Source organism: Pyxicephalus adspersus, chromosome 3, assembly GCF_032062135.1.
Source record: "Pyxicephalus adspersus chromosome 3, UCB_Pads_2.0, whole genome shotgun sequence".
Taxonomy (NCBI): Eukaryota; Metazoa; Chordata; class Amphibia; order Anura; family Pyxicephalidae; genus Pyxicephalus; species Pyxicephalus adspersus.
Genome location: NC_092860.1, coordinates 630,961 through 654,871, shown reverse-complemented (window position 1 = coordinate 654,871; position 23,911 = coordinate 630,961). Strand labels below are relative to the sequence as shown.

At 47.9% G+C, this 23,911-nt stretch overlaps 3 protein-coding genes across 4 annotated transcripts in view; 2 read left to right on the top strand and 1 right to left on the bottom strand.

Annotated features, from left to right (window-relative positions):
- Positions 1–23,911, top strand: part of LOC140325438 (UDP-glucuronosyltransferase 2A2-like) — a 197,240-nt gene that overhangs the window by 113,857 nt on the left and 59,472 nt on the right. The window lies entirely within an intron of this gene.
- Positions 2,350–4,125, top strand: LOC140325434 (E3 ubiquitin/ISG15 ligase TRIM25-like). The gene has a single exon (XM_072403266.1). The coding sequence runs from the start codon at positions 2,383–2,385 to the stop codon at positions 3,784–3,786; it is 1,404 nt and encodes a 467-aa protein (XP_072259367.1). The 5' UTR covers positions 2,350–2,382; the 3' UTR covers positions 3,787–4,125.
- GAS7 (growth arrest specific 7) overlaps positions 12,285–23,911 on the bottom strand; it is a gene marked incomplete in the record, with an annotated part of 44,407 nt that continues 32,780 nt past the window's right edge. The window contains 10 exon segments of one of the 2 annotated variants that reach the window (XM_072403263.1): positions 12,285–12,796; positions 12,860–14,329; positions 14,957–15,055; positions 15,672–15,751; positions 16,160–16,283; positions 16,502–16,630; positions 17,207–17,285; positions 18,742–18,816; positions 19,688–19,803; positions 20,405–20,494. In XM_072403263.1, coding sequence (XP_072259364.1) covers positions 14,216–14,329; positions 14,957–15,055; positions 15,672–15,751; positions 16,160–16,283; positions 16,502–16,630; positions 17,207–17,285; positions 18,742–18,816; positions 19,688–19,803; positions 20,405–20,494 — 906 coding nt within the window. 2 annotated transcript variants of the gene reach the window in all.

Here is a 23,911-nt window from a genome sequence, read left to right as displayed (position 1 = left end):
ATATTGCTGAAAGAATTCAGCACAGAGCCGTATAGAATACCTGGCAATGACTAATATAGGAAAGCTTCACAAAAAATAAAGGGGTCCCCGAAATAGCAAAATAGTGGTAAATAGTTTATAATACCCATATAGGAAAAGAAGACTAAATGATTCCACCCCATAGTTTGGGAATGGGTAAGGTGTACTATGTACCCTGCCACTAGAGTGAGGGGGGCAGATATCAGGGCAGATATATACCCCCACACCCAGAGACTATCAGGGCCCAGATGTCAGACATGAGACCCTTCCATGCCAACAATGGGGGTGGGGGTCTGTTTTTGCCATATTTTTGGACATTGTATGATGAGGAGAGGTGACACCGGCTTGTGAATGTGGCCGGCTAACAATCACCGCAATCCAGAGCCGCACTCTGTGACTTCAATGGGGTCAATTTGGGCAAATGTCACCACGGAGGGGGGACCCCACTGGGACTTCCTGTGTCACAGTTCACCATGCCGGGATGGCACAGGCAGATATTATATCCAGGTGACCGGGGTGTGATTTATAGCCCCAGGGACATCGGCAGCCCGGTCTGCATGGTTCTCAGTGTGTAACCCATTAGCAGTAAATGGCGGACTTCATTCTACATTGGGGGGACACAAAACCATTTCTGTTGTTCATTTCACCCCTGGACATGTGTAGGGAGTTCCGGGAACATTTGTGACTACATTCAGGTGATGAGTATTCCACCAATCAAATAAATAAATTGTGCACCAGAGTTGTCACCTGTTGGACCTGGTGCTATATTTTACACAATAGAGAGCAATGTGGGCCGAGTGAAAGGGGGAGTGAGGGGGACATGTATCGGGGGTGGGGTGGGGGGCAGATTGCCTGCCATGTGGTGCTGCCTGTATTTTGAAGATGTGCTGGATTGCCCCTGACACACCTGTCTGCCCCTTGTACACCTGTCTGCCCCTAATATCTGAGGATGGAAATATCTGGGGATTGGAATATCGGAGGATAGGAATACCTGGGGATGGGAATATCTGGGGATGGAAATATCTGAGGATGGGAATATCTGAGGAGAGGAATATCCGGGGATGGGAATATCTGAGGATGGGAATATCTGCGGATGGAAATATCTGGGGATGGGAATATCTGTGGATGGGAACATCTGTGGGTGGGAATTTCTGAGGATGGGAATATTTGAGGATGGGAATATCTGAGGATGGGAATATCTGAGAATGGGAATTTCTGAGGATGGGCATATCTGGGAATTGGAATATCTGCAGATGGGAATACCTGAGGATGGGAATCTTTGGGCATGGGAATATCTGAGGATAGGATTATCTAAGGATGGGAATGTCTGTGCATGGCAATATCTGGAAATGGGAATATCTGAGGATGGTCAACCGTCTTGCACCATATCCTTGAAGTTCCCATCATGAGGATTATACTGCACTAATATTAGAACCTGGCTAGCATTTGTGTTTCCAGGGACTGCAGCCGGATCTTTCAAATGCTGATTAGATTGCCATATCTGCTGTTTGTATTTCTGGGATTAGAAAATGGGAACAAATAGTGAAATATTAAAGTGAGAAGTAGCATCAGAAGGACGACCATTCCCTAGGCTATCAATCAATGGATTTTGATGTGAATTAGGAGCACCTGGTGATATTATTATTATTATTATTATTATTAATAAACAGGATTTATATAGCGCCAACATACTACGCCGCGCTGTACATTAATCAGGGGTTACAAATGACAGACAGATACAGAGAGTGAGGAGGAGAGGACCCTGCCCCCAAGAGCGGGAGCGTCACCCATCGGAAGGCGTCACCCATGGTAGAGTGTCACCCATCGGAGAGCGTATCACCCATCGGAGAGCGTATCACCCATCGGAGAGCGTCACCTATCAGGGAGCATGTCACCCATCAGGGAGCATGTCACCCATCGGAGAGCGTGTCACCCATCGGAGAGCGTGTCACCCATCGGAGAGCGTCACCCATCGGAGAGTGTCAGCTGTCAGAGAAAAAGGAATTTTTATGATTTGATTTTGTTTCGGAGTTTTTATTTTATTTATTTTTGTTTGTTTTGTTTTTCTGTTCTTTATTTTCCACAAACATAAATCATGATAATGAGGGGGCGGGGAGGCTTCTGTAAACCTTGGGTTTCACCAAAATGAATCATTTCTGCAGAAATTCTACAAATCTCAGCTCATCGCAGACTCTGACAATCTCTCCTCCGTTCAGTGTGTGGAGAAGGTAGAGTTTCTCTTTAACAGCATTTTTCTGCAGGTCCCAGTGCTGGGCCCTCACACCGGCCCCTCCTCCTCACCATATGGGGCCCCTCCTCTTGCACACACTCCTCTGACTTTCGCTTTCATTCCTTGCAGCTGCCATGGCATCAGTGAGAGATGAGCTGATTTGCTGCATCTGCCTGGAGCTGTACACTGACCCAGTGACGGTGCCATGTGGGCACAACTTCTGCCGGCTCTGTATTGAACGTTTCCTGGACTCGCAGGGCTTTGGCCCCTATAATTGCCCCGAGTGCCGGGCCGACTTCCAGCAGCGTCCGGCCCTGCAGAGGAACATAACTCTGTGCAATGTGGTGACCCATTTCCGATCCAGCCCCAGAAAAGAGGTGAGTGGGGTGCCCTGCACCTACTGCATCCATGGCACCGTGCCCGCCATCCAATCCTGCCTGCATTGCCAGGCTTCAATGTGTGACGACCACCTGCAAGTCCATAGTACAGAACCAGAACACATCCTGACCCGGCCCAGCACCAACCTAAAGAACAGGCAATGCCCTGCGCATAAAGAGATCCTGAAATATTACTGCAAGGAGGACGCCCGCTGTATCTGCCCCTCCTGCCGCCTGGATGGGGAGCACCAGGGGCACCCGGTGGAGTCATTGGACCTGGCTGCGGGCAGGAAAAAGGAGAAACTGAGAGAAGTTCTGCAGAACCTGAATTCAGAGCGAGAAGAGAACGAGAAGAAGATCCACAAATTGGGGGAACAACGGAGAACCATCAGGGACCAGCAGGCGGCCCAATTGGTGTCGGAGATGATCCGGTGCCTGGAAATGAAGACGATGGTTCTGACCCAGAGAACGGACCGCGTCCTGGAGCTTTGTAATGAGACCGACGCCCTGACTGTCCTATTGGATCAGGAATCAGAACTTTGGGGTAACACAGAGGGGGAAAATGATGCCATGGGAGATCTGTATCAGGGCCCAAACCCCGAGGGAAAGGATTTGGCCGAGGACATTTTATTGGACCTCAGCACCGCCGCCAACAACGTGCGAGTGTCACCTGACCTGCGGACTGTGTCGTGGGCGGCGGCTTTCCAGAAGCGTCCAGAAACGCCGGCCCGGTTCCGGTATAATCAGGTTCTGGGTTCCCAGAGATTCACCTCCGGGCAGCACTGCTGGGATGTGGAGACCAGTGAATCCGGGGACTGGAGAATCGGGGTGGCCTATGGGAGCGTGGACAGGCGGGGGGATCAGTGCTACCTCGGGGACAGCAGCAAGTCCTGGTGTCTGCGCAAACTCCACAAGAACCAATATTCCGTGATGCATGATGGGAAAGTGATCACCGCCCCCCACCAGTTCCTCAGTCATAAATTCCGCATCTGTCTGGATTATGAAGCCGGAAACATCTCCTTCTATGAGCTGTCTGACCCAATCCAACAGCTCCATACATTCACCGCCACATTCACTGAGCCCCTCCATGCTGCATTTGGGGTTGGGTATTGGCTGTGCAGTGAGGAGAGCTGGCTGAGGGTTGGGAAGATAGAAACATAAATGTTATCCTTCTATGAGGCGCAATACTGCCCCCTACAGTCCATCTCTGATGCTTCCAATACACTGGTGCCGAATGCACAGTAATCATTGGCTTGGGGCCCATCGGTGGCACCTGCAGGGGGCGCCAAATCTCATAATAATATTCTGCATGGCACAAGGCTGTGTGTATATATAAATGTGCTTTACCCTTCCCCTCACCTTCACTATAGTTATATGTTCTCAGAGTGTCAGCTGCATTGAGTTTCCCTTATTAGAATCAAATTATAGTAAATATCTTTATGTTGCATTGAGAAAAAAAAATCTAACAGTAAAATAAAGAGATGAAATCTCACATTGCAATGATTGTTACTTTGTGTGATGTATACAGTGACATGAGCAGGTTTGGGGACACCCAATAAAAACTTCATCCCTTTTGGGAAAACTCCCCAAGGGTTATGTTGGTGGGGCTTTGCCCCCTATTGGTGAGGTCAGGTACTGATGTTGGGGATTTGCCCCCTATTGGTGAGGTCAGGTACTGATGATGGGGATTTGCTCCCTATGGGTGAGGTCAGGTATTGATGGTGGGGATTTGCCCCCTATTGTTGAGGTCAGGTACTGATGGTGGGGATTTGCCCCCATTGGTGAGGTCGGGTACTGATGGTGGGGATTTGCCCCCTATTGGTGAGGTCAGGTACTACTGTCAGCCATAAACCCTTCACAGCTCCATGTAAAAGTGATTTTGGGGGAGTTAAACTTCTGAGAGCCAATCACACAGCTTAGAACAAACTGCCGCCCACTCTGGCTTTGGGGTAAAATGGGTCCAGATATCAATAGAGCCATCTGATCACATTTACCTGGTGCGATATCTATCTGCACCCCCCCCCCCCAAAGCTGCTTGTCAGCGCCCCCTTGTGACACAAAAAATAAAATAAAAACACAGACATTATTATTATTAAACAGTATTTACCGGTATATATCGCCAACATATTACGCAGGGATACAAATGACAGACAGATACAGACAGTGATACAGGAGGAGGAGAGGATCCTGCCAGAAGAGCTTACAATCTAAGATGTAAATACAGTGCCACCTATGGACAATTTGGGGTATTACATGTTTTGACATTCTGGGGTTGCACACATGGTATGGCTCCACATGTGAGGGATCTGAATGTATTACTGATATATCCAAATATCTCCTGATAATAAAATTTGCAGCTGCCGTATTCTTATTGGTCGGATTCTCTGATTGCAGAATATATATCCGAGGGGTGGGGGGTAACCTGTATGCACCCCCAGCCCGGTCATGGCACCGGTAAGTGATTTGTCTGAACACTATGGGTCTGATTTATTACAGCTCTCAGAAACTAGAGAACACAGACTATCATGGGAAAACCTGGCTGATCCAGCAAACCTGGAATGGATTGAAAACATTGCCAACTGATACCAAATGATTTTTAAGAAATTCATTCCATATTTGCTGGATCACCCAGGTTATTCCATGGCAGTCAGTCTTCTCCAGTCTCAGAGAACTTTAACAATTCGGGTATTGGATGCTTGGAGAGGCTGTGCAGACTGGGAGGTGCCGGGAGCCCCCCGACATTCCAATAACATTCAGATATCATACAATCAGGATACAGACGAGCCGACACGTGTCAGGGTGCTGGGCCCTCATCTTCAGGGCCGGGGCTGGTGACTTTATTATTCAGGGGGCAGTTATATGGCAGAGCCAATGTGGGGGCATTTCCAGGGTGACAACGAGGATGGGTTTACTAATCTTTGTGTGATGATTGGTACATTCAGTCATGTGACTGCCTCTGCTCTGATTGATAGGATGAATAGGGATGATTGGAGGGCAGTAAATTTATAATTCACATCTGGCCATGGGAGGGCGCTGCACCCCTGAAACCCATCGCACCTTTCTTATTACTCCACCTGCAGCTGAAACTTCCCAGAATCCTCTGCTCCTGCTCTTGTAATTATAATTGGCTCTCCCAGTCTGGGGCCACATCACAGACAATGGCAGCGTATGAAGCATGGGGGCAACAACCATCACCAGGGGCAGATCAGCTTATATTATATTGGGGGTGGAATCTTCAGAGAGGCCAATCGCAGCATCTCCATGACAGAAGCTGGTAAGGATATTCTAATCAGACTCTTGTAGTATATGGAGGGCAACCCTTGATTGTACCCGGATAGTGCCCTGATTGTACCCGGATAGTGCCCTGATTGTACCCGGTTGGAGCCCTGATTGTACCTGGATGGAACCCTGATTGTACAATGTGTGCGATTGTTTGTTGCTAGTTTAGAGTTGTGTCGCTGTGATTGTTGGAGGCTCGGTGTTGCATTGGTGTGATTGAGGCATTATGCCGGTGTTTGGTTGTATCAATGTGATTGTTGTGTTATATCGGTGATTGGTTGTATTTGTATTGCCGTTGTTGCGTTGTATCAGTGTTGTGTTGTATTGTGTTGGTGTTACATGAAGATGAAGCCATATGTCGGTGTGATTGTTGTGTTATGTCAGTGTTGTGTATATCGCTGTGTGATTGTTGTCACCTTGTTGTCACACTCTATGAAGATGAAGCGATAGTTGGGGCTGTGTTTCCCCGGGGATGATGGAATGTGCCGGGGCCACAGCTGAACCTCATTATTCTGTATGGGAGCTGACACTTTAATATCAGCTATTAATGGAAAGGCTCCGGCTGGCTTCCTATAGATAGAGGATAGATGGGGCCCCTCCGCCTCTGGGGACTCCGCTCATCCATCATCCGGGATGAATCCTGGTTATTGCCCCTGGAAGATGAATCAGAGCAAACTCTCTGTACAGAAGTCACCCCAGACCCTGCCGTGTATACAGAACCCGATGTCTGCCATGTATGGCCAAAATAACGTGAACCCCGCAGTGATGGAGCTCTGCATCATACAAAGGCGTTTTATACAATTGTGCTCTTCCAATCAGATTCTGATCAGAAATATTACAACCCCCCGAAACCACAAATCCCCCAATACTGGCTGCAGCCCACTTACATGTAGAACCCTTCCCTGCAATACCAGGTGATCTCAGCTAGAGGGCGCCATCATGGTACATGGTGGATCTGCCCCAGTGCTGATGTTTTTGTATCTTTTTCTTTATTTTTTAGTTCCATAAATACACAAAAACATTCCCGTTGCCCTCTGGCGGCATTTTTTACTAAATTTTGAAACTCCCTGAGAAAAAAAAATACAAAACAAAAAAAGGAGAAAAGTCCGACCTTTGCTGTACAATTTATTTTCTATTTCTTTATATTCCTGTGGAAACAACAAAATCCTCCAAAAATAAGACAAAAACATCGGCGGCCTTAATGAAATCACCACCATGTGTATGTAGGGTCCCCGCTGGAGAGATTCACCCCACTATTAGTCCTGGTGACCCCTATCACTGGGACAGGAAGTGAATGGGAATCTCTCTAGGACAGGAAGTGAGGAAGAATCTAACATCCGGAGATGGAAAATCCTCCAATGAGAGATTCCGGTGACAGAGCTCTGAAATGAAGTTATTGTTGACTTTGGAGAGATTTTCTTTCATTTCCTGTTGGGCCTTTAGGACAGGAAGTGAAAGGAAATGTCTCTGGTTGGGTAAAGAAGGGTGAAATGATATCCTGATTGGGGTGTTACCTTTCCCTTCTCTATACATAAAGTTGGGGCTGTCGGTGGTCCCCCATTGCCAGTTATAGGTGTCCCCTTCCATGGAGTGCTGCTCAGGTGTGTAACAGGTAATGTCTTCCCCCGGCACATTCATTTCTGATGAATCTTCCTGTGGATTTCTGTGACCCCGGTTTATTATGGAGTTGTGGGGGGGGGGGGGGACGGAGGAACTCTCGCTGTAGATTTGTCATGATTAGTACTGACAGGTGAATGTGATTGACAATAATGAGAGTGAGGGCTCCGCATACAGGAAAGCGATGGCTGACAGGCGGCAATGTCACACATTTGTCATTCCATCTCATCAGGCTGATGAAGCGACATGAAACGCTCTCGTAGTTCCATTAGAGAGCCGTCTGCTGAACATCGAAGTCTTCTCATGTCCGGGATTCTAATGAGGACGCCGCTCACCCCGGAATACCCAGCATGCATTGCTGCACCACCGACCGGTTCAGTATAATGTCTCTGCGGGGAGTCGGGGTGTCTCTGCGGGGAGTCGGGGTGTCTCTGCGGGGAGTCGGGGTGTCTCTGCGGGGTGTCAGGGTGTCTCTGTGGGGAGTCGGAGTGTCTCTGTGCCTTCCATAAGTCTGTCAGGGCCACAAAGTTCTCCCAAATTCACCCGGCATGAAATATTTCACACCAGATTCATCCTCACAGAAGTGAATTTATTCATTTGGTAGAAATCATTTTCAAATAAAACCCATCCCTGACAAGCCGATGATTCCCCCGTTCCTGGGGTGTGAAACATGTCAGAGCTTTCATTCCGCGTTGTCACCTCTCCTATGTCTGACAAATCTGAGGGCCCGAGAACAAATCCAGACCGAGCCCGGAGGATTCACTGAAATGGGGCCGTTCAGCTGGAAGACACCAAGTGAAAGACAAAGTTTAAAGATTCATTCTCTTTCCCCGATGGGAATCTTCCAGGTCCACATGTATCAATGGCAGTAACTGATTCCCACCAGGGAATGTTTGGGGGAATGGCAGATTCCCCACTGATGGAACTTGTTACAGAAATGTCTATTAGTGAATTCTCTTCCTGATCCAATGCTGCTGACCCAGAAACCACAGAGCGGAATCCTCCCTTAGCCTAGTGTCAGATTCACCCATGTGATGTATAGCGATATTATGGAGATTCCTTCCATTGTCACACGGGAATGATAACGCTGCATTGCTCCCACTATGACCTGAGGGGGGCGCACTCACCACCAGTCAGCTGATTTACCCCCCAGTTATCATTATTATTACCTTGTATTATTATATCGCCCACATATACCGCAGCGTTTCACAAGTTTTATACCCAGAAAAGTCATTCACATAATGCCTGCTGTAATGTAGGAATGGTGAATGATGAGTGGTGAATACATTGTATCTCTGAGGGACGATTCTGATTGGTCAGAGGGGTGAAGGCGCCATGTCTACCCCCGCTGTGCTTGGAGGGAGGTTGTTGGGGTGCACAGCACATCCCTAGTGACAAACTCAGATCCCCAGAGCTATGAACAGAAGGGGAATCACCCCCCCATCCTCCCCAATACAACATTCACCCAACAGCCCCCCTTCTTCCTCTCCAATACAACATTCACCCACCAGCCCCTGCTTCTCATCCTCCCCAATACAACATTCACCCACCAGCCCCCCTTCTCATCCTCCCCAATACAACATTCACCCACGTCTTATAAATTAATTTACAACTTCCATCTTCTGCCAAAAATTTTATACGCCGGGCGGAGATCTGTTACCCCGGGGGGTGACCCCCAATATGTCGGAGATATCATATGTTTTATTCCCATTTTATAATTTAATTTTTATTCCTGGAGCCAATATACCCCCCCCCCCATCTGTGATTGGTCAGTGGATGCATTGGAGGCATTTTTATCCAATCAGAACCACAGCCAGCGGTGACTTCTGCCAGTCTCAACCTTCCTGATTGGCTATTTGCTCATAACATCCCATGTGACCCACTAGCAGTGATGGCCCCTAGTCACTAGGTGGCACTGGTTCCTTATTATTATTATGTTGTTGTGTCTGCGCCTGGTGGGAAATATAATAATCATTAAACTCCATCTCTGATCTGAGATTTAGGCTGGGATGATGTCACCAGTCTACTGCAGGCAGCATTTCCTCAGTCTCCTCTCCCTCAGTGATCATTGTATCTTTGTATCGGGTAATAATATCTCCCAATAATGATGACAGGTGCACTTTATGATGCAGCCAATCAGCATGTGGCTCTCAGGGGACCTTTCATCTGACACCCATAACACGCGCTGATATCATTTCCTCCACAGGTGAATAAATATTCACAATTTCCAAACACGGGATTCACGGGATTCGGATTTATGATGTTTGGGTCGGACGTCATCTGAACATTAAAATTCTCTGATTTACCGGCCGGCGTTGTCCTGGCTCCGATCCCTCTGACTCCATTACGCTGTGTGCTGGGGGGCTCAGCGAATGGACCGGGGGCATTGCCAGGATTCACCCATAGGGGGCGTAACAGTGACCATAGAATCTCATTGTATGATGGAAAGAATTCTATCAATAATGAGGGGCCCCGCCATCCCTGTGCTGGGTTCCTGGGTCTGTACCCCTGCTGTGACCATTATGGGGCCCCCGCCATCCCAGTGCTGGGTCCCTGGGTCTGTACCCTGCTGTGCCCACTATGAGGGGGCCCCACCATCCCTGTGCTGGGTCTCTGGGTCAGTACCCCTGCTATGACCATTATGGGGCCCCGCCATCCCTGTGCTGGGTTCCTGAGTCTGTACCCCTGCTGTGACCATTATGGGGCCCCGCCATCCCTGTGCTGGGTTATGTAATTTTGCTGAGTCTTGTAGTTAAGTAGTTTTTGTGTTTTTGTTATATTTTGCAGATAATTAATTGTGTCACTAGTTATATCCTCCTATCAGTAGGTCAATATTTGCTTGGAGGGGGTGGAGCCAAACTTTGTCAGGATTTACATATTACCAACTCCATTGTATTATTATTACACAGGATTTATATAGCGCCAACATATTACGCAGCGCTGTACATTAAATAGGGGTCCTCAGATTGGATTGCCCAGATTTCTGAGAGGTCAACCCATGGGGGTCATGGTAAACATTAGGTTCAGGAGTTAAAGTCAATCTTCTAGATAGAGGATTCTCCCATGACCAATGTGAGTGCAAAGTTTCTGTTGATTCTCCTTAATGTACCACAGCATGGCGCCATCTAGTGGTTGTGGGTGATAACTGCCCCTAAGAGGTTCACAGGTGTGCATGCTCGCCCTCTAGTGGTTATTTTTACATTGTCACCTGGCCTGAGCAGCACAAATTGCTTAAGGAACCCCTGGCGCCCCCTGGAGGTCTTTGGATGACAATTGATTCAAAGAACTCTGATTGGGTAAATCAGGGGCCTTCTAGGATTTTAGTAGAAGATTGTTTCCAAATTTGGCAATAACAACCCTGGCTGAAATCAGCAATATTTGGGGAAAGAAGATCTTGGAGGTATGGAGGAAGTGAGAGGAGAAGGAAGAATATTTGTTTTATTAGCGGGGATCAGGAGCGAAGGATCCACAATATTCTGGGTGCAACATTTCCCCGACCCTGGCTGACCAATAGACAACCCATCTGGCTGCTATACTTTTCTATGGAGGAGTGCACAGCGGGGTGCCGCTCATTTCTTCTCTCTCCATAGAGCCGATCAATGCTATGTGTACAGAGATCATTCATTCTGATCATTTCCAGGGACAGTGATCTGACGTATGTAGGATCCGTTCACAGGGAGATCGTGAAGCGCTCATACACGCAGAAGGCGGAGGCCATGAGACAATGCAATGAAAAGATTCACCATTGTGTATCACGATTTGCAGATCTTCTTAATCTTTATTATTTATTCATTACTTCCATTATTATCTAAAGGAAAATTTTCACCATTTGCAGAATACAAACTGATCATAAAATACAAAATCTGTAATCATATCTCTTCTATGTAACATGACCCCCAAGCACAGAGTAACCAATCAGCATTCAGCACCTGAGGATCCCTCACCTGGCAGGTAAGTGTTACACCCATATCTATAGATATCTAGGAGCTCCTCCTATATTACAGCCTGCACCCACACGGGGAAATGGGGAGAATATGATGAAATAATAATATTAGTACTGCAGAAACAGTGTCTGCCTCTATTTATAAAAGATTCCCCCTGAAATTCGCTTGCAATGGTCGGATCTTTGTAGGTGAATCCTTTCAGTTCCTATTAAACATGACTCGTTCTGCCACCTAGTGGCGAATCTTAAAAGTGTGCCGCTGTCCCCATAGGAAATGCGAAGCGAACTGCCAGGGGAACATTTATAAGTAGAGCCCTCAATATATTATTATTATTATTATATTTTATTATTTATTATATTATTATTAACTATTGTTATTTATTATTTTATTTACTATTGTTATTTATTATTTTAATATTATTACTATTATTATTATATTATCATATAGCGCCAACATATTACGAGTCAGGTACGCTGCATTTCCTGTTGTTATTGCGAAACAGGAAGTGCTGGCGGGCGGTAATAAAAGGTGGGGGCAGGGGGAGGCGAGCAGGTGACATAATAATAATAATGGATACAGCGGCTGTTACAAGAACCCAGAGAGAATATTTTATCATGGATTCCAATCTGCAGGATTCTGTCCGATCCTTATTGCTGTGTCCCCATTACACTTTACCTTGATTTCGGTCCTGGTGACCACACAAAATAGGAGGAAGATTCTCCAACCCGCAGCCAGCAATACAGACCAGACAGAATGTCCCCCATGCAGACCCCATGCAGTCATCCTCCATGCAGATCAATAAGACGCCTCAGTCCGATATCGATATATCTGGATTTTATTGAATATTGGAAGATAGAACAGATCTCTGCCACTTCGCTCAGATTTGTATTTTATAACCATTTTATTTCTGTTTCAGCCAAAAATAAAAGGCGATTCTCTCTTTCTTATACAAAATGAAGACAAAACATTGAATAACTTCACAACTTTAACACAAAATCTGAACAATGTACAAAGTACAACAACACAGCGCCTGGGGGTCATCTCAGTCCCGGAATCATCAAATTTATCATCTTAAATTATTATTTATAGACTCTGCTTTACAATATCTCTGTACAAAAGATGGGCAGGGGAGGGGCCTGTGGGTGGGGAGGAGAAACAAGGGAGGGGCTATGGGTGGGAAGGGGCAGCGGGGGAGGGGCCTGTGGATGGGGAGAAGGAACAAGGGAGGGGCCTGTGGGTAGGGAGGAGGGGCAGGGGAGGGTCCTGTGGGTGGGAAGGGGCCTGTAGGTGGGGAGGGGCCTGTGGGTGGGAAGGAGGAGCAGGGGAGGGGCCTGTGGGTGGAGTCTGTGGGTGGGGAGGGGCCTGTGGGTGGGAAGGAGGAGCAGGGGAGGGGCCTGTGGGTGGAGTCTGTGGGTGGGGAGGAGGAGCAGGGGAGGGGCTTCAATGTATGAAAATATCTATAGGAAGGATTTACCAAATCACCAACTTCCAGCTCTCACTTCTGGAAATAAACTTCACACCCAGATGAGTTTTTTGCTTGCTACAAAAAGAAATTCATCCACCAAATGATGACGATGACGATGTGCCAACCTGTAATAGCCAAATGTGAGGAACTGAGATCTCCGGATATAACTGGGCTAAGACCCCGAATATTGGGAACTCTCGTCTCCTGAAATACTCTGCTGGAGGACTCCTGTCATCTTTCCATTTATCCCACAGCTCCAGTGAGCTTGTTACATCGCCCTCCGGTGGGTGTTGGGGGTAATGCACACGGGCAGTGAGGTTGCAGTGCGTTTGGCGCCCCCTTGTGGCTGGAAATGGTGCTGCTTGCCTTTGGCAGCCCCCATAGGAATGAATAGGGGTGGTAGGGAATGCTGTCACATGTTCAGACTTTGGTTCTTCCTAAACCAGCTCTGCCCAGCGAGTCCTCCAGCAACTAGCAAGGTGGCAGCTGCACAAAATCCGGCATTTAGGAGGCAGTTGTGAACTTTCCCTCCCTGAGATCAACATTGTAACATGGCACTGCTTGGAGCTCCCATGATGTCTCCTATGGGGGCGGCCATGGTTTTCATGTTGTTTCCTTCCCAGTGCGGACAGAACAGGCTCTGGAAGTTGTCAGCAGCACCAGTGGGAAATGCTGATGGTTGGATTGTTGCTGGAAGTGCCAAGGCAAAGATCAGCCAATGAGATCTCGTAACACGTTCACAGCAATCTGATTGGTTCATCATGCTTTGCTTTAATAAACAAGCCAATCACAGGGCTGTATCTGTCCCCGGACACAAAATGTCATCACTTTCCTGTGTGTAAGAAGCAAAATAGCCGAGTGAGAAGGCTGCGATGGAAGCAGCACAGAGAGCAGAACACATACGTGGGATTCCCTCATGCCAGGGCAGGCTTTGGATGGCTGTGATTGGCTGTTTCCTTGTTTCGGACTCTTTCACTTATAGCATGCTTCAGGTGAATGTAGAAATCTCCACATTTACAGGGGGTGACACCATCAAATGTAACGACACAGACAGAATCGCAGATTTTCATGGGCAGAGTCCTTCCAAGAAAAATCTTCCGGAATATCGGGTCTGCGTATTTCTGTATGAGGAATAACTTCTGTCCTCCGCATTCAGCCCGCGCCACGTCCCCGGAGTCCCAATTCATAATTTGGTGACACGGGAATAACAACATGTTGTGTATGTTACAGAAATATTTACAGGAGCGCCCCCCGAGGAACTTCGCAGGAACTGCGCCTGGAGAGTCTATATGTCCATGTCGATGGGCCGGATGTCCCCGGTCTTGTGCTCTTTTACCCACAATTCCCTGTCTTTGCCCGGATCCACCTTCTGCAGCAGCTGGTCCACTGGCTCCACCGTCTGTGGGGAGAGAAGACACACGAAGGGTTAAAGTAAATCTGAACATGTGACAAGATCTCGTATTCACCCAATGCTCATCCCACGTTCACCCAGCGTTTAGTCTGATCTCCTGGGGCCTATTGCACCCCATGCATTCTGGGATTAGTGGTCACCAAGGGTTCACCCAAATTCCAGAGTGTTGGAGAGGAGCGTGAGCTGTGCAGGGGAAGTGAGGGATAAGTGGATCACCTTAGGTGGGGAGAACCTACAGCAAAGGGTTAATGTTTTCCTTCTGCGGAGTTCAGCTTTAAAATCTAATATTTTATATTCAATTCCCAAGAAATACTTGTTTTAGGCCACGCCCACCACGACTTAAGCTGCACCCACCATTTATTAGGCCACGCCCACAAAAACTTAGGCCACGCCCTGTTCTGCTGGGAGTGACATTGAGATTTGCTATTGAAGTTCACTGGGTCTGAGTGACCATAATAATAAAATCTGCTCCTTGTGAGCCCTCCCCCCATTGTTCTATGGCTTGTCTGTTACAGGAAATGGAAAATGAACAGATCTCCTGGCAGGATCAACACCTAATAAGACCATGTGACACAGTCCCCATATAATACCCTCCCCCCATTGTTGGGTACTCACACTTTGGTTGAACATGTCGGTCTCATGGCGTAGCTGCGTGTACTGCCGAAGGTGCTGCCGGATCATTTCCACCCTCTCCACCTCCAATCGCTCCAATTCCTGCAGAACAGAGACCAGGATTTAAAGAGGAGCTCCGCCCCATTCCGGGTGTCCCCATAACTTCATTCACACAAAGCAGACACAAATCTCCATTCTATGCTCCATCTTCCAACCCAACCCGCAGATTTGTTATATTACAACTCGGAGAAATCTACTCGGCTGCTACAAAAAACTCCAACTCCTCCGAACTCCAAGAAACCCCCCAGCCAGCGGGAAGGTAGAGCAGACTCTGGAGCTCTGCGAAGGTCAGGTGACTGGGCGTGGCTGTACCATGGGCGGGAAGGTGAAGCACATTATAACAAATCTTTGTTTTCTGTTTTCATTAATAATATTTCATACAAGGAGCTCTGATGGTGATCAGTTTGCAAAGCATTCTGGGAGCCCCCATAACAAAGATTTATCAGCATTCAGGTTACGATACAGCTTCATCTCTGCACAGTCTGTGTAATCTGATATCCCCAACTTTGTGGTTGGGAATGGCCACCAGTTTTGGGGAGATCATGTATATCACATCAGGGGGGTGATATATGGGGCCCCCAATTAGCTGCTCTTTCTGGGGCCACACATGGTGTCCTGAACACAACAATGAATCCTCCCAGTCACATGTGGAGCTCACCAGGGTGGTTGTCACCATCTCCTCGAACCATTTGGACTGAGCCTGGTTGTAGAGATCCACACAGCGCATCAAATCATCACCTGGAAGGAAACATTCACGTTATTTTCACTGATCTATAAACACAATACGTTGCCATGTGACCTCAGATCTGGAATGGGGAGGCTGAGGATGAACATGACCCAATTTATGGGATTTCTATCCGGTGACACGAATGGGAAATAATGAAAAGAGCCGATTCTAATGTCAGAGGGGGTGACACATGTAATCTGTATTGTGTCCACTAGATGGCGGCAGATCATTACAGGAAGATTCTATGGAAGAATAAATCATAAGTTTCACCGGAATACAATTTTTTCAGATTTTTAACATTTTTATAAAATTTTAAAAATAAATCAAAACACGGAAAACAAAACTAAAATAAAAATACTAAATGGGAATATTCCTGCTCTCCAATCACACAGCTCCAGTATAGGGAGGTGACATCTCACCTGCTTGTGTGGACTTCCGTCGCGCCTTCTTGATGTCTTCTTCTGTTTTGTTGCTCAGTTTGATTTCTAATTGTTGTGTTTTCACTTCCAGATCTTTCTGTCTTTCAGCAAGAGCCTTGCGGGCCTGTTGGGGTAACATTGGAGGGGTAAATACCCGGAAGGTGTGAGAGGGATCAGGTAGGTGCAGGGCGTTCATACATAGGGGATAAATAATGTAACATTGACCATATTCATTATACCAATCAGAAAATTCATCATTCCTGGGAAATACCATCAGCCAATCACAGATCATTCATCATACCAGGGTAATACCAACAACCAATCACAGAGCTCCTCGCTCACCTTCTCTACGGCTGCATATCGGCTGCTCAGCTGCTTCCGCAGGTCGGCGATGTGATGGTCAAACTTCTTCATGTCCTTCTTAAAGTTTTCTCGGAAGTTCAGTAAAGGTTTCTCCACCTCACTCTGTAACTGCAGGAGGAGGAAAAATCATCAACTGCCATATGGAAACATAGGATAACGGGGGAGGGGGGGGGGTTATATACTACCTACAGCAGCCAGCGCCTGAGGGAGGGGCAGATGGTCCTGAGAGGGGGGCAGATGGACCTGAGAGAGGGGCAGATGGGGCTCCAGAAATCCTGCAATTGTGGAAATGTATAGTGAGAGTAAAAATGTTCCAACTGTTCCAAATCAGTAAAATCTGGGCAGCAGGACCCCGCCATATTGGGGGTGATACCCAGGCAGAGATATGGTGCCTGAAGAACCCGGTGTGCCTGGGGGTGGCTGGGATTAGGGCAGGAGGGCACCAAATCCTAATATTGCTCAGAGTATTGTGTAGGTAAGCTGGATCCCCTATGGGGGGGTTACATTCTATAGAGGGGGTGTTGGTAAAGTTTATTCTTAGGTCTTAGTAGCGTTTAGAGGGTTGTGGCTGCTCCGGGGTATATTGCTGGCTGGAAAGGAAGGAGGGGGGCAGACATGGGGGTCCTGGGGGTATATTGCTGGCTGAGATGGGTACAGGTGGGAAAATGAAGTTTCAGCACTCACCTTTGAGGAGAATTTTAGGTGAACTTCAGCCTCATCTGCCAGACTCTTCTTCAGCTGAGCCCAGGCTTCTCCCAGCGTCCTGCCGAAAAATGGACAGCTATAGAACGAGCACCAAATGTAACATGACCTCAATACTGCCCCCTACAGGTTCCCTATACAGTCCACACCTCCCAATATACAGAGTTTATTCTCTATTATATGGGGAATTATAATGTCCTGCTGGAGGACTCTGCTCCTTCCTCTATAACTCTCCTCTCCTGAAATACTCTGCTGGAGGACTCTGCTCCTTCCTTGCAAATTTTATGTTGTTGGTGTCGGAGTTACACTGCGAAGTTGCAGAAATCATCCAATCACTAATCATTGGCCTGCAATGTTGATATAATGGAGCGGCACTGCACAGCTCTGTATTTGTGATATTGTTGGCGGCAATGTACAGTGTTGGTGTCACTGATAAATAGAAACATTTCAGGTGGCAGAGAGATTGGGCGGTGTCCCCATACAATGATATAGAACATCCTGGCAGGATTTCATGTCCTGCAGTTACACCATCCCATCACTGGGTGGCGCTGTAAGCTCACATTTCAGGAGTCACATTGTGTGCGCAGTGTAGAATTATTTCCTCTGTGATGGAACATTTACTTAATTTTTGTTTTCTCCATCAGACTGCGATATCAGCCAGCTGTGACGTCTCCATGGACGGGGCACTGTTATCTAACAACACAAATCTATAAAATCAGATTGCATTGAGAGGTTCACTGGTGTCCCCGCGTGACATAAACCGTTATATTGTTGTCACATGACCGGAGGAGTCACTCAACCGTCATGGCTTCTTACATGATATAATTGTTTTTATAATGGCGCCATCATCTGGTTGCTGTAAGGAATTTCCCATCTCATATAATTGCCCTCTGGGGCAGCTTTGGACTCTTTAAGAGAATAATATTGAACTGTCCGTGGGGTCACCGAAATCCCTGCCGAGTCCATTATACACAGATTGATCATCCTGCCACAAGGTCAGACACTGAGAGATAATTACCCCAATCACCATCAGTCACCCCAAAGGTCACCTATAGTGCACTGGAGGGCAGACAGGGGTCAGCTGCAGCTTCTAATGAGGACCTGTCACCGGCATTGTCTGTGGTCACCCTGCAGCTGATCTCCGCCCTATTATTAGCCTAGTCCCGTGTGGGGGCAGCACGTTGGTTAAAGTGGGGAGTTGTCACTCGTATCAGTGCTGCCCCCTGAGGATTGGTGAGGTTATAACAGAGGAAAGAAATGGATAAAGCAGGGAGATCCTTGTAATGCAGCGTCTCAGGCGCAGCTTCCCCTCCAGCAAAGAGAACAGAGAGCATCACAAATCTGGGGACACCAACAGACGGAGCAGAGCCTGAGATGACCCCACAGGAAGTGACCTCATATACAGCTATGGGGACACAGAATATCCTCAGCCTGATCTCATTCCGTCTTTAAACATATTTATCTCCACATTGGGCTGAACTCACAGATCATCACATGATATATAGGCAGCCACTCACCCCTCCTCCTGAAACGCCAGGGAATTCTGGGAAAGCTTGGCCAGGTTCTTTGCATATTCCTCCTCGATCTTTATTCTGCCGAAATAAAAGTACAGAACGAATCAGGAAACGGCACACCCATAAATATTCCATTATGATTGGCCTGTGTGCACAATGACAGTGGAATAGACTGCTGTGATTGGCTAAGGGTTGGGGTGCCACAACCTGGCACTCCTATACAGAACACAAGTTAGCTAGCACTGATATAAATGTAGCCGGGTGCTAAGCATGCGCACAGTGTTACGGCTTATACAAGAGACAATAATGAGTGGATTTGTTGGATTCTGTTTGCTGCAGTCACCCCAATTCTCCAGATTGTACAAAGAATCCTTGAATGGCTCCTGGGGGGCGGAGCTTTCAGAAAGGAAAATAAAAACAAATATGAAAAGAAAGTAAGTTCAGATTTTTTATTTTACTTCTTTTTGTGATAAAAACGTCAATAAAAAAATGGGAAAACACAAAACATTGCACAGCCAATCATTAGAGATCTCCGCTCCTGTTTTAGGGATTCCTGTGTATCTTGCCAGAACAGCCAATAGGAGGCAAATGTGTGCTGAGTGGGAGGGGCTAAAAAAAGTCACCGCCAGACGGTAATATAAGGAGAATTGTCTGTAACTCCTCCCCCTCCCAGTTTTACACACAATGTCTCCGCCCACCAGGCTGAATCTCTGGACATTAGTGATCTAAAAGAAGGCGGAGTCATGGAAAACATTTCTGACCTATCACTGAGATTAGACCCGCCCCAGCGGTACCCGGTTTATGCACTTTTGTCTGAAATTGACAGGAATGCCTCTACTCTGACCAATCACACATAGAATTCACTCCCCTGGCCCCACCCCCTCATTGGCTGGATTCTGAACCAATCCCATGACTGACATTCCACAGATGGATTGGGAATTCTGATTACCGTTCTCGGATAAATTCGGCCATTTCTTTCTGCATCTGTTTCCCCTTCAGTTGTTTCTGCAGCAGCTCCTCGAAGCCGGTGACCGTCGTGTTCCCCTGAGGATCCTTCTTGTCTGCCTGCAGTAGAAATGCGTCAAGTCAGCGCAGGTAACCGGTGCAGGAAATCTCCAGGGGCGACACAATGCGACTCCCAGAAAGGAGAATTCACAGGAAATACAAACACAACAGCTGCAAGATATAATCAGGCTGGCAGTGGGAGTGACTATAAATCCACCCAAATAAAGAGGACTGAGGAGGGCAGAGGGGCAGTTCCCCCACTTCAGGGGCAAGCTGGGGGTATGAAGAGGGTAATTCCCTCCAAAATCAGGAGCGAGGTGGGGGGTTATGAATTTTGGGGAAGAGCTAGTGATAATATTCCATCAGGGACAGGTATTCATTATTCCCATTATGTTTTCTTTTTCTGATTTGTAAATATTTGTGATCAGACAAATGACCAATAGGATGAGGGGTCACCCTGATTTGGGGGTGGGGCTTGTACAATATCCGCCCCTCCATGTCCCCCTATCGGTGTATTGGTGCCCCTGGGACCCTCTTACTCCCTCACATCCCATAATACCCGATTATAAAAAACAATCCCTATTGGATGACCAGCAACGGCCCCGCCCTGATAACGGACAGCAGTGATGGCTCCGCCCACAATGCCTGAATCTTCACTTACCCAGAAATAATCGCAGTAGCTCCATTCTCCCGGCTTTAGGAGCTGCTGTTCCGGCATGGTGTCCGGGTGTGGGAACGTCACGCAATTTATCTGCGGGGGACAAAAAAAAAACCCCCAGTCACCTCCTACATTCACACAGTGCAACCAATGAAACAGAACAACAACAAAGTGCACCTGTCATCACATATAATGTATCCATATTACCCCTCCAGGTATTTATTACCCCTCACAGAGATCACATGACTCCCCCAATGCCTTCATCTGCTTCTACTCTCCGGAAGGACGGCACCATCATTATTCAGCCATCAGTAATGAGCTGTGTGAATGATTTCATCTGTCGGATGTTTATATCTCGGAGCTTCCTCATGGCTCTCATCCAGGATTCTGGCTTACATAACATTCAATATGGGCCCCTGAGTTGGATCCTTGTATGCCGCAGTGAGAGCCCTACGCGTGGTCAGAATTTTGTTTTATGGTCTCTGAGCTTTGTAATTCTCACGTTTATTAATTGCTAAATCTTTCATTGTGATTGGAGAATCATGGATCAGTTTATTATTATTGGATTGTATGTATAGAGCGCCATCATCAGGCAGCCAATGAACGTTGCACACACATACTATATACATACAGCACACACATGTGCATCTTCCACCCCCACCCCCGGGTCGCCTCAATCACAATTCCTCTTCTGCAGGCAGGAAGTGGTTAATGGGGAATTTTTCTGAATGACGGGGCCCCGCCCCCCTAGTAACCCCCCCATAATAGGTCCCGGTAATTATTGACTATTTTCTGCGCTGTCACCCTTTGATTGACGGTTTCCAGGGAAACTGGGAAGAGGCGGTCGGAGGTCTTTTCCTCGGACGCGGCATCAGAAAAAGTCACAGCGATCATTACCTGGGACCCAATCTAAAGAGGGATCCCACCCATGGGCTCCTAAACAAAGCCCCCGTCATGTGATGTCCCCTGTAGCATTGTCACCGACTCCCCTGAGGTCTCAATCTGCCCTTTATATTTGAGCTCTCTGATTGGCTCTGCCCAGAACACACCAACCAATGAGAGGCCTCCAACAGCCATTATGAGGACTCCTAGTGGGCAGGGCACACACAGGTGGGCGGAGACTAACTAAAGTCAGGCAAGTCAACACCCTACAGTTCTGACCAGCCAATCAGGGACCACAAACCCTCCCTGATCTCCGGTGACAGCTGCAGAGGAGTGTGGGAATGTTCTGCAGTCTCCACAATGCCCCGGGCAGAAATGGGAAGGGGCAAATGGGGCAGATATTGCCAGGTACACTGCTAGGCGCCCGCAAACCCCCACCCCCGGCCCCACCACTAGATATGGATTAGTCCCTGTAAAGTGCACCTGTCATTGCAGATTGGTCAGCTCACCAGATCCCCGGCTGTCACAGAGATACAGAACCCGGGCACCTCTCTGCTCCCACACACAGGGCCATTATACTGGCCCAGCAATGGCCGCCCTCATACTCCTCTCCTGATTGGTAGACCATAATGACCTCAAACCCTAAAGAACTCCACAGACCCTCCCATTTCTCTCGCTGCAATAAAAATCTAAAACTAAAAAAACTGAAATTGCGCAATGCTGATCCATCCAATGAGATTTATGGATTTCCAATCTGCACCAAGATCGCCCAATCACACCCAGGGGGCGGGCACATTTCCTGATCGCAGCCGCCCGCTGTCGCTGAACATGGAAAGGGTTAACCACAGTTCTGGCACTTTCCCCAGACCGGAGCCCTCAATGACACGCGAGCACAATGGCGAGCTAATGGCAGTTCACGTTTTTTGCATTCAGAAGTTCCCTGTATGTCGCACTCACAGGTCACCCCAGGGCCACAAAGCGCCAACATGAGTCAGCTCTGACAACTCCGACTGTGTACGGGCGCTTCAAGTGTCACCGGGCCCTTCAAGTGTCACCGGGCCCAGCAGGAACAAACAACTCATCAACCTGAGGCTTGTACTGTACAAAGGTGACGGCAGTGCTGACTGCGCTGCCTGGAGGCGGAGACCACCATGACGTCACAGTCAGACCAGGTATCCCGGGGGAGGGGGCCACACTGTCACATATCCCACCTGACCGGTCTGTTTTGCTGCATTTTGTCTTTTCACCCCAAAAGATAGAAATGTGGAACCAATAAAAATAAACTCCGCCTTCTCCAGAATCCAACCAATGAGATCATCTAATCAATTCTCTTCAATATTTCCACCTTGATTAGGATTAGAGCAACCTTGGGCTGAGGGGCAACGTCAATCAGCTCGTGTTTGCTGCAAGCGGGGTTCAGGTTCCCATAGAAGTCTATTGGTACAACACCTGCTGAGAGCACCTAAACAGCAGGTGAGAAGGAGGTGAACCACAGGTAAAAGCAGCCAATCAGTGAATGCCGTCCTCAAACCAATGTCACCAACACAACTCCCCCCCCCCCCACAGACCCCCTCACAGACCCCTGTAGAGAGTCCGCAGAAACCAAACATGAAACAATTCTCTGTAATAAATAACTTTGGTGTATTGTTATCTGCAGCCTTGGGGCCGTCACTCTCTGTACTGATCTCGCTCACAGACCACCTGGAAGATCGATGCCTCCCAGAGGCTGGGGGGGATGGGGCTGGACAATGCTGGGCTAAGCGTGAATGATAAGATGAAAGCTGGGAGTTGTAGTTCTACTGAAATTCAAACAGCAACTGAATGATTTCTGATTGGCTGCAATAAGAACTGTCAGTGTTCCTCCTCAGCTCCCATCCATACAACAATCTGATTGGTGACCACAGACAGTTCATATTGCAGCTCCCCCCCAGCACAGTGCCCCCTGCTGACCCCCCACAGACATAAATCATTTCTGAGCTGTGAAGATTCGGAGATTACATAACCGGACATCAGAGCTGCTCAGTGACCCCAACCCAGAGGGCCACATAGCACCTGCACCTCCGACAGCGACATACGGGGCAGATAGAAAGGTAGGGGGGTAGATTTGGTGATGGAGGGCAGGTGATATACAGGGGCCAATGTGGTGACAGATAGAGGAAAAATGGAAGAAACAATGACAGTAGATGGGAGAGATAAAGGGGTAGAATGGGGGGGGGGCAGGAAGGTGTAACAGGGGGTGAATATGAGATATATATGGTGAGAAAGGGGGGCAGGTGGTAAGCAATGGTGCAGTTTAGGGGGATGGGGAGTGACATGCAGGGCAGATAGTAAGAAATGGGGTAACATAGGAGTCAGGTGGTAAGATTGGGGCTGATATTTGGGGCATTTGGTGAGATGAGGAGGGGTGGGGGTGACACGCAGGGCAGGTGGTCTCCCCATGGTAGGGATGGCAGAGGGTAAGGAGGGGTCAGGGCATTCAGGTGACTGAACATTTGGGGGCCCCGGGCCCAAATCCCACCCCCGTAGAGAATAGATGGTGACACCTGACAAGGACTGGCACAGGACAGATATTCACCCATAATAGGCAGTGAATAGTCTCCTGGGAATGTCGGTCACCCCCGGACCTGG